This window comes from Meriones unguiculatus, chromosome 5 (genome assembly GCF_030254825.1).
Source record: "Meriones unguiculatus strain TT.TT164.6M chromosome 5, Bangor_MerUng_6.1, whole genome shotgun sequence".
Classification (NCBI taxonomy): domain Eukaryota; kingdom Metazoa; phylum Chordata; class Mammalia; order Rodentia; family Muridae; genus Meriones; species Meriones unguiculatus.
The window spans coordinates 42,065,294-42,080,669 of NC_083353.1; the positions used below are offsets into that span (position 1 = coordinate 42,065,294).

General features: G+C 39.8%; 1 protein-coding gene across 6 annotated transcripts in view; it reads right to left on the bottom strand.

The window, feature by feature from the left end:
- Aplf (aprataxin and PNKP like factor) overlaps window positions 1–15,376 on the bottom strand; it is a 59,088-nt gene that overhangs the window by 25,162 nt on the left and 18,550 nt on the right. For all 6 annotated transcript variants that reach the window (XR_009591871.1, XR_009591870.1, XM_060383700.1 and 3 more), the window contains 3 exons: window positions 8,660–8,807; window positions 8,226–8,358; window positions 4,877–5,061 (listed from right to left, as the gene is read on the bottom strand). Coding sequence is in view for 4 of the 6 variants with exons in the window: in XM_060383700.1 (XP_060239683.1) it covers window positions 4,877–5,061; window positions 8,226–8,358; window positions 8,660–8,807 (466 nt within the window). In the remaining 2 variants the exon portion in view is untranslated. The remainder of the gene's footprint in view (window positions 1–4,876; window positions 5,062–8,225; window positions 8,359–8,659; window positions 8,808–15,376) is intronic.

Here is a 15,376-nt window from a genome sequence, read left to right on the forward strand (position 1 = left end):
TGTGGTCCTCCTTTGAAGGTCCCTACTGCTGGCTTCAATTTTAATGAATGCCCTTCCTGTATCCAAATTTCTAAGGACAACAGTTGACCGACAGTCCCTTATCCAAAATGCATAGGACCAGAAATACTTAGGATTTCTGAGTTTTAGAATTTGGAGTATTTCTAAAGATTTACAGTTGCACATCAAAATGTGAAGCTATCCAAGTCCCACGTTCAGAAATTTGTCACTATGCAAAAAGTTTTAAGATTTTGAGGTATTTTAATTTTTTCACTTTTGAATTAGGGATTCTCAGAATGTATTTGTTTTTCCTTGCTTTCCTACTTACCCTGTCATCTACCTGGGACTCGTAACTTTCTGTGACCAAAAAATGCAGCAGATATGACATTACACCAATCCTGGTCCTAGGCCTTAAATGATCTGGCAGGTTTGTCGTTGTTGTTGTTGTTTAAACACAGTATCTTAATTCAGTTTTACGAGCTTTCTGACCTTGAAAAAGAAATACAGAAGGAAGAAAATACTGATCCCACAAAAGCATTTGAACAAGAATTCTCTTACTAATATCCAAAGACATAATATCTTGTCATACCACATTTAAACTTCATCCTGGAACCCTCTGATCTGACAGGTACTTAAGCTGATTTTTCTTTTCTTTTTTAGTTTGAATCAAAATTATATATGCATATACATATTTATATATTAATATACATTTATATTATAAACACATAAATATATTTTCTTGTGTTTATTAATATATATCTATATTTGTGTATTTATATCCTGACCACAGGGTATATGCCTTCTCCCCACCTCCCCTCTCCCCCAACCATCCTCTCTCTCCAGAAAAGGGCAGACTTCCCATGAATATCAACCAGCCATGGCATAGGAGGTTTTCCCTCCTCTCCTTTTAAGGCTAGACTAGGTAACCCAATAGGAAGTAAGGTACCAAAAGCAGGCAACAGAGTCAGAGAGAGCCCCTGCTCCCACTGTATGGATCCCACAAAAAGACCAAGCTACACAAAACTGCACCATATGTGCAGAGGGCCTAGCTCTGTCCCATGCAGGCCCTCTGGTTGGTAGCTCAGGCTCTGTGAGACCCTGTGATCCCTGATGAGTTGACTCTGTGGGCTTTCTTGTCCTTGACCCCTTTGGCTCCTATAATCCTTCCCTCCCCCTCTTCCACAGTTTTCTGATCTGGAAGCTTTGAACTTTGCCCTCTTGGGATACAGTGGTCAGGCATTCAGTCTCAACTATCTAACGGTAAATGGAGGGAGGAAGGCAGAGGCAGCTCAGGTCTTCCATCAGTCCTTGTACAGGCACCGTTCATGTGCACAGTCACTTAAAAATCTCCAGTCACTGCTAATACCAAAAAATGTGCCATAAAAAGTATCCAACTGAGCCCAGCCAACTCACAGAATCTGTGACAAATAATAAGCCATTGTTGTGCTAGTGATTTAAGTGTTGGGCTTGCTCTGGTCAGCAAGCAATAACTAATAACTTTATGATACTATTTTGCACAGTTGTTTGGTTATGTTTCCTTCTGCTGTAGGGACAGTTCTAACTAGATTAAACTAGATCTAACTAGATTGTCTTCATCTCTGTGCTACTGCAACAGAATATCACAGACTAGATCATATATAAATGACAAAAATGTACTCTCTCAGTTTTGGGTTCTGGGAAGGCTGTAAGTTGTTGGCATCTGATGCAGGATTTCCTACTCTGTCCTCATAGGCCAGAAGGGAAGAGATGGCACACATGTTCTGGCATGACAGAAGGCACAGAGGATGAGCCCTTGTATCCTCTTGTAACCTGCAAAAGCTACGGAACAGGGAGAGAAGGCTTCCATGTGGATTTTCAGAGGCAACAAGAACATCCAAACCACATCAGGAACACTGATCAGTTCAAGAGCCCTCACTTTGGCCATAAGCTGGACTGTTACATAGCCAGAAAGGACTGCAGAAGACCCGTGAGGACTGACAAAATTCTGGACTATAACTGAACAATTAGCTTCGTAAAGTGAAGAGTGCTAATGTGTCTCTCACAGTCTAATGTGCACAATAGGAAAATCCACTGTGCACAAAAGCATCCACTTCTGAGGCCAGAGCTTCCTGGCAGTGTGGCTTGGGTGTCAGTTTCTACCAGGCGCTGAAGGATGGCGCCACAGCTCTCCTCCCTTAGGGCATGTCCACGCTGCAGGCATGCTTAGGGGACGATAAACCAGCCAAGGGCTGGATGACTCAAATCTCAGGAAAGGGTCCCGAAGATGATTTCTGTCCCTTCTCTCCACTGCATTTTTCTGTCTTTCTAAGAAAATGTCTACTGTACTGGACAATTGCTCTGAGTTCTTGTAAGGCAGCATCCATCACCAGATGAGCCAGCCAGCCTATTATTTTCTCTCGTAGTGAACTTGTCTCACTGCTTTTCACTGTGCCATCACATCAGGATTGGCTGCTATCCAGGGATAAGACCTAAGACAGAAGCCAGCAGACATGGAGAGTGGGCTTGGCCAGGTCCGGCTTAGGGTTCAGCATCAGCCATGATCTCTGGCTCAACTTCACTAGAGTCTAGCACAGAGGCTTGGACCTCTTTCCTACTGAGCAAAGAGAGGTAAAACTCTCTGGGGACCCTTACTGGAAGAGCAATCAGCCAAGTGCAGCTCTCGGGTCCCTCCTGTATCTATTATACTCTCTCTCAAATCTTTACACACACGTCGAACAACTCAGACCTGCTTACTTCCTCCGTCCTACCTATGAGCTGAGACGGTATTTGTTAAAGTCTTTCTTAGAGTTATCAACCTTAGGGTAAAGTACATTAAAACATATATTAGATTCTCATTGGAACTAAATAATTTCTTATAAAATAGACAAAGTGAACTGATATGCTCAGTGTTCAAATAGAGTATAGGAAGGCTAGAAGTTTATATATGACAAGTTGCTAAAGGCAAATATCTATGATTACACTTGACCCAATCAGTAAGCAAAGATGCTGCGTCTTTGCAAGTGGATCCACTTTTCTGGCTGGGAGAAGTGCTAGGGCGAGCCTGGTCTCTGCCTAAGAGAGGAGGCTGGGAACGAAGGAGGTTTATAAAACTGACCTCTGGGACAGCTGCTGACATTTCAATGACCCAGTGTATCTTCTTGCAGGGCAGGGCCAGCCTGGTGTAAAGGAAATTTTGATTTCTTTAAAAACTCAATATATTTTTGTTTTAATCCCAAGCATGGGATTTTAGTTTGGACTTTGGTTTGTCATAACTGCCTCCTGCAGGGCGTGGTCAATGCCAGCTGCTCATGGCCTGCCTCCTGCAGCATGGAGAGGGGTGTGGTCTAGGATGCTGAGGGATATAAATACTGGAGCCCAGAAAGAGAAGGGGGCAGTGTGAAGAGACCACTGCAGCAGCTTGGAGGAGGCAGAGAGAAATGTTTCAAGGCGGTGGCTTAGAGGAGACTGCTTGTTGTGTTTGCTGTTGATGGAGATTAGTAGAGCCCCAAAAGAACCTATCAACCCTAAACAGCCAGTAGAAGTAAAGGGGTCTGCGTCCCCTCTCCCCACTAACCTTCTCTCTCTTACCTAGGGTTAAAGGGTTGGTGGAGGGGAGGTGGAGGCTTCCAAATAAAATAGTTTTAAAACAAGTGCAACAGCCTGGCTTCCTGAGACTAAGAGAGCACACAGCTCAGCCAGTGCCCTGTAAGTCTATGAGAACTGTCACCTTACACTACCACCCCAAAGGAAGAAAAATGCCTGGACTTTCTGTCCGGGGGCCACCTCTATTGCTTCCAGTTAGACTGCATCTGTATACACAAGTCCTGTGCAAGCTCAGGCCACACAGAATCCAGCATGGGGGGCGGGGGATGAAATCTCCCCACCAACTGAGGAGCTCTTGGCACTGGTAACTGCAGGGAGAGAGAGCCAGTTTTCTTCAGTGACATGACCCCGGGTAGGTCAACCACACATCAGGGCCTCACTCCTAAAACTGTGTACAACACAGGTGGACTTGAGGGGGGTCAAGGGAGAAGAAAGCTCAGGTAGGTGGGTAGGGAGAGAAGGAAGGGGAGGGTGACCGTGGGAGGAGAAGAGGGAATATATTATATGAAATTCCTAAAGAAGAAATAAAATTAGTGGTGTTTTAAGTCTAGTTTATGTTAATAAAATGTGCTATTGCTTCCAAGTTAAAAAATAAAAATAAAAAACTTCGGGCTGGAGAGATAGCTCAGTGGTTATGGGCACTGATTGCTCTTCCAGAAGGACCCGGGTTCAAATCCCAGCACCCACATGGCAGCTCACAACTGTGTGTAACTTCAAGATCCGACACCCTCACACAGACATACAGTCAGACAAAACACAAATGCACATAAAATGGAAATAAATAATTTTTAAAAATAAATAAAAAACTTCATGTTATAAACAGGCTTCATTTCTTTTTAAATATCCAGCATCAAGAAATGCCAACTCCGCCAACCATTCTAGAGGACTGGTATACACGGGAAGAGGAATGAAAGGTCCACAGTCACTCTAAGAGCCACAGCAGGGTGCCCCTGTGGCACTGTGAAGATCGACAGATGCCACCCCCTGTTCTCCTCATCATGGTTCCACCAACAGAGGCCAAATTAAAACCAGCACCAGAGGTCTCCACCTTTTTCTAGTCTGAAATAGTATTCTACAGTGCAAATTCTTACTCTCTATTAAAAATTAGTTTCAGAAAGCAAAAAAATATTGAGCTAGTTTTTAGCTCATAAACACATAAACACAAGAATAAAAGGCAGTTTAGGTTTTTTTAATAAATCCAGCATATGATTCATTTCTCACTTGATCTTATCTAAAGGAACAGTAATTCCTATCTCAAATACCAAACAAGGAAAAGAAACAACACATTCCTAATCACCTTGGATGAAACAACTGGTCCTTCTTGATCAGAGCGTTTGCCTTTCTTCCCAGGATCTTGTTCTGCTGAGACACTTTTTGAACTTCCTGATGGAGATAACCGCTTCCTCCCTTGCCACGGTGTGTTTACCTGGGTTTCATCTTCGCAGGTTTCTTCTTTTCCACTCGTCTGGATGACATCCTTATCTAACATACACACAAACACACACACAAAAAAAACAAGAAGAAAAGTGCTCCTGTATCTTCAAAGGTCAAAGGTCGAAACTCCACATCGCCAAAAGGGATGATAGAACGAGTGACTCACAGGCCGGGAGACAGCTCTGTGGGTAAGATAACTGGCTACACAAGTTTAAGAATCTGCATTTGGATACCCAGCACCAAAATGAGAAACAAAAGAATGGGGGGAGGATGGCTTTGTGGGCCTGTAACCCCAGCACTGTGAAGGGAGGGAGGGGAAGACAGAAAGATCACTTGGGATTGCTGGCAGCCAGTGAAGTCAATCCCCAGCAAGCTCCAGCCTCGGTGAGAGACCCTATCTTTAGGGATTATGCCTCTGAGTGATACCTGCAAAGTCAAAATTACATTTACAGTACTGCCCACTGGGAAACACTTGTCTACAAATCTCCAACAGCACTAAGCAGCACGTGGCGAGCACCCTGCCCGGCTTGCACCAGGCTAAGGCGCAGGGCCCACTGTAACTATTTGCCACAACTCTCAGAACTTGCTCACATCTGCACAGTGGAAACTGTAAGAACTCGGAGTCACTAAAAGGAAATGAGCTAAGGTGTGACCTAATAGAGGGTAGCATTAATTGTAGCATTAATTTTCTCAAACAGAAAAGCTGTCTGAGTAATCCAATGAATTTTAACTTCTGAAGGCCCACCGAGTTAGGAATCCAACTACTTCAAATATAGGTTAAAAACTTCAAAACCTCAGAAAGATTATGCCCTCTATACTTTTTAAATAAAAAAGCTTCAGTAACAATGGACATTGTTATCAAAATTCAATATAGTGAGTAAATCTCAGTAAATATCGAATTTTGTCTACAAATTCATAATCATCTTAATCCAAAAAGATGAAACAGTCTTGTATTTTAAGAGGAAAATCCGGGGCTGATTGTGTCCACTACACTGCAGTGAGAGCTCCTGGAAAGAAAGAGTTTGTGTGCCTTGCTAACTAATTTCTCCTTGGTCTTAAAATGAGGACCTTAAAATGTGACTCATATAAAACTAGAAATAGAAAGGTCATCCATTTTGATGTTTGTTTTTGGTTTTGTTGGAGACAGTGTTTCTTTGTGTAGCCTTGGCTTTCCTGGACTCATTTTGTAGACCAGGCTGGCCTCGAACTCACAGAGATCAGCCTGCCTCTGCCTCCCTGCATGCTGCGATTACAGGCGTACACCACCACACCAGGCTAGTTCATCCGTTTTGAATTACATGTTCTTCTGAGTAGTATGCTGAAGTCTATCCTGCTCCCTTTTCCTTAAGCATATTCACATTAATGTATCTTCATTATCAAACCAACTCTTGTGTTGTAGTGTTTGCATCCAAGCCACCTACTTTATTTAAAATGTCTCCAAAGCACGAGAGTAGTGACACTGGGAATTTGCTACAAATGGTATAGTTGTAACATCTCAAAATTCCTATGTGATTGTGCCTTAATCTTCACGTGACTGCTATAAGAAGTGGTAACTGTGGGGGGCATTTAGGTCACCTGGATGGGACCCTGGTAAGTGGGATCACTGCCCATTAAGAGAAGAGGATACTAGATCTCTGCTCTCCTACCCACCAGTGAGAGACAGAGAAATAGACAGAGAGTGTGCATGTGTGTGTGACAAGATACAAAGAGAAATCAGCTATCAGCAAGCCACAATGCTGACCCCTTGATCTTGGATTCCTGGTCACCAGAACTGTGAGAAAGTAAATGTCGCTTAGGCCACCTAGGCTACAGAACTCTACTACAGCAGAGTAAGATAACTGAGATAACCTTCTGAAAGAAACAGAGAAGAGTAACACTTCTCAATGCATCTTACCAGACCAGCAACTAAATTAAAACCCCTAAAAAGACTTTACATGAAAATAAAATTACAGCACAACACTACTCAGCAAAGTAATTTTTAAAATCCTTAACATATGAAAGGGACGTGAAAAAAGAGAAAATCTGCTGAGGATGTAGCTGAGGCAGAATTTGCCCAGCAAGTAAGGCCAAAACAACAACAAAAAGCTCCAGAATCAGAGAGGTTTGTCCAAGAAGACAAGGCTGATTTGATATTCAAAATCCTTGTGATGTATAAGAAAAGTACTTACCTTTAATATTTGTTAATACAAAACCTTGAGAAAATCACAGAAAAGAACTTCAATATGAAAAAAAGAATAACTTAAAACCTTTAAGTTGTAATTTTATTAACAAATTTCATGAGGGAAAAGGTATTTCTACCAGAACTAAGAAAAAATGTTTGCTATTACCAATGCTTGTCAAAAGTATACTGGACAAAATTGCAGACCACTTGGATAAAAAGAGAAAGAAATGAAGAAAATCTTAAAGCCAAACTGGGAAGAAGTAAAATGCTATATACAAAGACAGTGTTGCTCATAGAGTGAATTCTAGAACGTCCACAAAGACCTATGAGAACTAACATACAAGCCTAATGGAGTCAGTGAATAACATAATATAGGAGTTGTTGTGAGGTTTTACAGGGCTATGGAGGAAACCTCGGCCTTACACTGGAAAGGACAAAGCATCATTGTTTAGCACCTGAAAAATGCTGAAACAATGGCTACCCAGCAGAAAGACATGTATCACTGAAGTATCTGCCATGCCAGTAAGCTGGACCAGGACAAGGATCACGTGTCCTTGAACCTCGTAGCACAAACACTGTGTACTTGGCATTGTTTTATTTAACTAGTTTTAAATATTCTAGGTGTGGTGCCCTGTCACTTCAGATATGATGACACCACCAGGCTCACCTCAGAACTAATATTAGCAGTGCATCTAGCAATAACAGAGAAATACTACACGCTCAACAAGACATCAGTGGGAGAATGCTGTTTGACAAATGCCATAAAGTAACAGCTTATGTTTTAAATTATACTCTACATGTATTTAAAAGTAAATCTTAGATTAGCAAGCATGCAAGCCCACACCTGTAACCCCAGCACTGAAGAAACTGAGGCAGGGGCATAACAAGTTTAAGATCATTTCTCAAAATCATAAATACAGAGAATAGAATTTAAGTCCCAGGCTAACCGATACCATGTGCAGCCCCACTTGACATCTATTTGCTCATAAAAGCCTTCAAACTGTCTTTACCGTTTCCTTGAAATTCAACATTAGCAAAACCAGACACCTACCTCTACTTTTACCAGGTATTGAAAGGTTTTGATCACTTAAACTTTCTGCTAACATCCAAGCTGGGAGAATTCTTTTCCTCTGTGCAGGGTGTGACTGGTACCCTCCAAAGTCTCTGCACTCCCCTGAAGAGGACTAAAAGAGCAGCCAAAAATTAACTCCGGAAGGTGACCAGGCAACCTTAGTGAATTTGTAAAATGATTTACTTCGAAGAAAATCAGCATTAATATAGCTATCCACAACTGTTAAATTTCTCACCAGATATTCATTACCTATTAGTTGAAGTGTTAGCCTAGTGTGACGTTCTCTATAGACTAAGTTAAAAACAACAAAAGCAGACTAACGCCACAAGGCACAAGAACACGCATGACTTCAGTTGTCTTTTCTCTCCTTGAAATAAAGGCCATATCGGAATGGTGCTTCTTAAGTTTCTCACCGTGGGATCTGTGGCAGAACACTTGGTCTTGGTTATTTCGGGGCTTCCTTGCAGCTGTGAGGCACCGGCTGTCTTATCAGGTAAATCAATCACAGGGGACTTGTGCATCTCACTCAAAACATCATCTTCATCAAGCGTCTGGCTGTTTCTATAAAATAAAACACAACTTTGTTTCATATCATTTACAACACTTGTGGTGGCAACCTTGAGGCTGTTCCATTCTATACTTCTGAGAACTTCTCACTGGGGTGCTGGGCTCCTCCTGTCAAACTAGAGCCTAAAAGCACCTTTCACACGACAGTAAAATGCTTCTCATCCATCATCACCTCATACATGAGTCTTTCCATAGCATGGGCTGGGGCCGGAGCGATGAAGCAGCAGTTAAGAACCCTTGCTGTGGATCCAGGTTTAGGCCCTGGCCTCCACATGATGGCTCACAACTGTTACGCCAGGTCCGATGCCCTCTTCTGGGCTCAGTGGGCACCAGGCACATACATGGTGCACTTATACACACATGGAGGCAAACACCACACTCACAATATGAAAATAAATATACCTTTAAAACCAAACAGACGGGATTTTAGAAATGTGCAGCTGAAGAGTCTGATTGATAATTTAAAATTTTTCTTTTAGTAGTTTTAACGTAAGGAATGGCCTCTTTCAAAGACAGACTTGGAGTCCAATGGCAGGGGTTATAATAAATGGCAAGAACTATATTCCATTCCAAGATTATTCCATATTTGTTTGCCCACTCAAAAGCTGATGGACATTTGGTTTGTTTCCCCACTCTGACTGTTACGAATGATGTTACTGTGAGCAGCTGCGTCTATGTTTTTGTGTGAACACATGTTTTCAGTTTGGGAGCCTAAACCTAAGAGGGGCAGTGCAAGGCCATTCAGCTGTTTTTATTTTTAAGAGTCTAAAGAATTATCAGAATATGGGCGTCCTAGGAGCATGTACTGTTTCACAACACCACGCAGTAGGAGAGCTCCCATTTCTCCACATACTAGCATCAACATTTAATAACGCCTGTAGTTACAGCTGCCTAGTGGATAAATGAGCATTTTTTTTCAAATTGTTAAAAGTATCTCATTATAGATTTGACTTTAATTTCCCAAATGACTAATGATACTATCTTTTTATGATCACATTAGGAAATATTTATTCTCATCAGTTTCACATCTTAAAATTGGTTTGTCCTTGTGTTGTTGGGTTGTAACTGCTTATATACTCTAGACATAAACATGTCTATGTTATAAACATGTATGATTCACAAGTATTTTGTCATTTACTTGCCCTTTTTGTTTCTTGACTGTTCTTATAAACATATGTGTTTTCAAATGGAGGGAACTCCAACTTCCCTAATGCTCCTGTCTGCTGATCCGTTGCTATTAGACTTGTAAAGCATTACCTGAGGCATGATGGGAAAGACTTAAACCTATGGCCCCCTCTTTATATTCGGGTCTCTGATCCATTTTGATTCTTGTGTGACATAAAGTGAAAGTCTAACATCACTCTTTCCTTGCAGATACCAGCTGTTCCAGTACTGTCTGGACAACCGACTCTACGCTGTTTGATCAGTACTGGTGCCCCTGTCAGAAGTAAAGACCATAAAAGTAAAGGCTCGTTTCTGAACCCTCAACACCACTGAGCCATGTCTGTCTTTATGCCAGAACCACACTGTCTTAATGACTGCTTTGTAGCAGGTTCTGATATTGGGAAATATGAGTTCTTAGGTAATATTCTTCATACTTAACATTATTTTGGCAGTTAAGTTATCCTTAAGGGTAATATAATCTAAATTATGTTCAAATATGTTACTTATTTTTATACGTTAGCATAAGACATGCTAATACAAAGGAGCTGAATTAAAATAATTAAAATATTTTAAATTTTTTCCTTTAATTTTTTTTTGAAAATAAATTTTTTCATATAATATATTCTGATTATATTTTCTCCTCCCCCAACTCCTCTGACATCCTCCCAGCTCCTCTCCCATCCAAATCCATACCTTTTCTGTAATTACAAATGAATTTTCAAGTTATATGTTGTCACATTATAATGACAATTTTTTCAAGATTGTATTGCTTTCTTCAGAATTAGGACTTGAAACAGCAGCTATCTGTATGGAATCTAAGTACTAAGAACTTTAGTAGTTTAAAAAAAATGACAAAAATTTATTGCACTTTCCTTGAGACTCTCTTTAAGAAAATCTCCCAAGGAGCAGAACTGTGTTACTTCTTCATCAACAATAAGTTTAGCCATGGGAAAAAAAAGTCTTATCTTTATCACAGTATCACTTAATCTGATACTCACAGAGCCAACACCCACCCTGCACCCACTCCTGAGGATGCAACAGGTGTGCAAAACTAATCCTGCTCCCATGTGGAGTGTGTAGCATTTAATTATTTAAACACAAACCCAAGAATATGACTTCTCATTTGGACTTCTCTGACTTCTCAAAAAAAAAGTGTAGGTGTTGCGTGTTTCTGGCAGAATGAATAGACATGAGTAAAAACAAGAATGAGAAATGAAAACTTAAGAGGTGATGTGTAGCCACATGCTCTACTAAGTAGACTGTGAATGACACTTACCATATAATCTTAAGACCATGGGACTAGTATGCAAACAAAGGAAAAGAGAACTGACCAGGGGTTTTCTTTTCTTTTTGAAACTGTTACTTTGTTGTTTTGGTTCTTTTCTTTTTTTAAGATGTATTCATTTAGTTTACATAAATGAGAGTCCTAACTACACGTACAGCTGCATGCCAGAAGACCCAGTATAGATGGTTGGAACCTACCATGTGGTTGCTGGGAATCAAACTCAGGACCTCTGGAAGAGCAGCCAGTGCTCTTAATCGCTGAGCCATCTCTCCAGCCCAGGTTCTTTTCTTAAATATCCACTCAATTGGGGAAAAAAAAAAATTACCACAGTTGAGACTTCTAACAACTGCAAAAAGCACTGCATAGAGATGATACTTTCTAGTCTTTTAACTATGCAAGAGTTAAACATTTAACAATAAAAAGAATACCCTGTCTCGCTGTCTACAAATACTAATGCTGTGCACACTGCCCCAATGAGAGTATTTTAAATTAAAACTTTAAATTAAAAACAAACAAAGCCCACTCTGTACAAACCTCAAACTTTTCCCTCACCCTGCCATTCCACCCTAAAAACTTAAGTGTGGTGTCTTATATATTCATTCTAGGAATGCAGATCCTGATTGCTGTGGTCTTGGAACAGGGTCATACAATGGCTTGTATGCTTCATGTTACAGAGATTAGAAAACTAAAATATACGCACCATGCCATTAGTTCATACTCAGAATTCCAATGGACTTTTGCCTTAAATTCTGGGATTATACATTTGTTGGAAGTGACAACTATCTTGGAAATGCCTTGACAGATTGAAGCTGATAGTGCTTCAGCATGTGTATCCATTGGAATACAACATTTTTATTTTTTGACATTATGGCATAAAAAATGTTACAAATATAATTTACAATCATACAGGTCAAGCAATTGTGGAGAGATCTAACAAGAGTTTTAAAAAAGTGCTTATAGTACAGAAGGGGATAAGGAATATCTCAGGGATAGATTACATGGTGCTTTGTTGACGTTAAATATTTTAAAAGTCGATGAGACAGATAGCATAGCAATTAAAAAGCACTAGAATTTAGAAAGTACTGATGAATTAGATCAACATATATATGTTTAGAATGGAAAAAAGGGAAATATGTTGGGGAGAAGATTTTGCATTTCTTTCCACTGGCGAAGAAATGCTATGTATTCCATCCAAACTGTTGGAAATCAGATTTGACAAAGGAAGTCTATTCCACCCCGATCTCTGAAGATCTTGGCTTAAAGACAGAAAGAACAAAATCAAAAAGACCAAGACAGGTAGGTATGTGCTGATCCCTCTACATGGGAACAGCTTTAAGACTAACTGAGACTTAAATGTCTTTACATAGCCAATAAATCTTGTTGGCTAGAGTCCTCATGACTTTTTAGTACATGCCATCCTTTTATATGGCATGGATGGAGGTTTATATTGCAGTTTGGTACGAACTGGTTCATAAGGGGAGACAGATGTCTTTTACCTGCTCAAACAAAGAGCAGAGAATCATCTTTTACTGATCTGTGCACATTGCACATTCTATACATACATAATTGCAGAACTGTATATTACTTGGCAGAGTTTATATGCTTACAGAACAAAAGGACCAAACACCCATGGAATGGAAATGACCTTGACAAGACTCATCCTCCAGGATGCTGAGATGCTGAAACACATTTATTTATTTATTTATCAAGCATACTGCTTGACTCAGCCTCAGATTGCTGCAGTTGGTATTTCATCAAAGCTTGCTTCCAGGACAGCTCAAAGAAAGCTGCTGATCCCGACCAGTCCATCCTTTCCGACTGTTCCAAACAGGACTCCATTTAAGACTGCATTTTCATAGCATTTAGAGACTGGACAACAAATGTTACGGCTAGCTTTTTACACCATTTTTAAACCATTTCCAATTTCCCTGGGCTCCCAAAAAGGCAAACATTACCCCAAAATAACAGGAAGCAATTTTAAGAGAACACAATTCTCAAGAGGTGGGGTGGACGATTTTTGGTTGTGCAAAGGGAGATGAATGCTCATAAATGTCTGCTGTCATTAAAAAGGGATTGGTTGGAAATTATTATTTTAGTCAGGGAGAAAATAAGGTATAAGAGGTTAAACTCAGGGATTTCTCTCTCTATTCTCTACCCTTTCTTTCTTTCTTAGGTAGGGTGAGAAGGGTTGAAAATAAAGAAGGGGGATATACCAATAATAGAGATAGGGATAAAAGATAGGGATAAAAGGGATAAGAGAATAGATTGCTGAATCTACCCTTCAACTGAAGAGCTCAAATATTTTTACATTGATATACATTATTGTATAATGATACAGTTTTAAGGTTTTCATTGGTCTAGATTATTATGTATTGATACAAATTTAAAGTTATTTTTATACACATAATGTAGGTATGTTCCAACTTCTACATAAGACATTGGACTTATACAATTCATTTAAATATACAATGTTTAGTTCTAGTCCTTTTAAAAGCTGCTATTACATACTATTTAGGATGATTAAATAATGCAAGCCAATATTTAGTCAATCAAACTCATGGTCATGTCATATAATAGTCTAGTTTATCACAGAAATATACATCCTAGGTTGAACAAATAGTGATTCGCTAGAAACAAGCAACATTTGTCTATTCAGATATGCTATAGATAGAAAATAATTATGTACTACATATATGTATACAGATAGATAGGTGATCTTTAAAAAACCTCAGAGACCTACATAATATGGCTTCTAGAGATGTTTTTATAAATTTAAGGTTTTTTGACAATGAGACATGTCAGCTTCTGGCAGCACCCCCAATCAACCTGAAATGAACATTGAAGGACCTCCATTTTGGAGTTTGCTTCAACTGGGCAAAACTGTGTTAGCTCCAGCTACAGACAGAATGGTGTCCAAATTGGACAAACTGGATGCGATAAAGTCAGCTGTCAAGCTTTGCAGGGACAAGGTACACAAGTCCTTCATAATTCCTGCTTCACAAAATATGTCTGTCAGATACACTGGGCCAGAAGGCTGAAGATGATGCTCTAATGTTATGGAGGAATTTTGAAGACTGTCCAGGCAGCCAGATGTCTGTTAATTCTCTATTTTGGAAGCTGTTTGCCTGCACTTCTTACATACTAAGGTAATGTTATTTCCTCCTCAAGTCTCTGATGGGGTTGAAGACTAGATAGTTATAGTATTAAAATTAAACTCAAGTTATTTAGGATTTAAGAAGATATTTTTAGGTTAAAAATTTTTAGTTTGTTAAATATAAGCTGTAAAACAAAATATCTAGGTACAGAACTCTAAACTCATCAAGATAGGATAGCTATTAGAATACTTTCTCCAAAGTTGCCAAATGCATATGGACTAGACACTGTGAATGTAAGTCTTAACTAATGGTTTTCATTATTGTTTCATAATTTGTTATTATAATATATAATTTATTATGTTAAAAAAGAGTCTTTTATTGGACTAAAAGGGGAATTGTAGAGAGACTATCTTGCATGGACGCATTGTCTGTCAATTTAAAAAAAAACTATGGCCTATAGGAAAGGGTAGAATAGGAGGGACAGACGGCAGGAAGAAAGAATTCTGGGATAGAGCCAGGTGCAGAAGATTCACCTGGGAAAATATGAAGAGGTCAGATATATGGTACCTGAGCAGAGGTAACCAGCTACATGGCAGAATGTAGATTAGTATAAATGGGTTATTTTTAAATTATGAGCTAGTCAGAGAAGAGCCTAGCTATATGGCCTAGGTATCTGTAAATATATTTTGAGTTTCATGAGTCATTATTCCAGGAGGAAAAACAAACATCCTACAATATAATACACACTCTCTTTTTCTCTCCCTTTTCTTCTCCCTCCCCCTTCCTCCTTCCCTTTCTCTTCCATTATATGACGGTTCCAGGTTGACTTCGCCATCCTCCAGGTATTTGCACAGTGAGTGACAGGCAGGCATTCTGGTATAGCACTGGGTAGTCTGTAAGAGCATCATTCTGGAAATACTAGAGTTGGAACCTGGACCTGTCATATAACCCTTGGCAAGTCTCAAAACTTCTCCACCTTCTTCAACAACCAGAGATACTGGTAGTGTGAATCCATCACA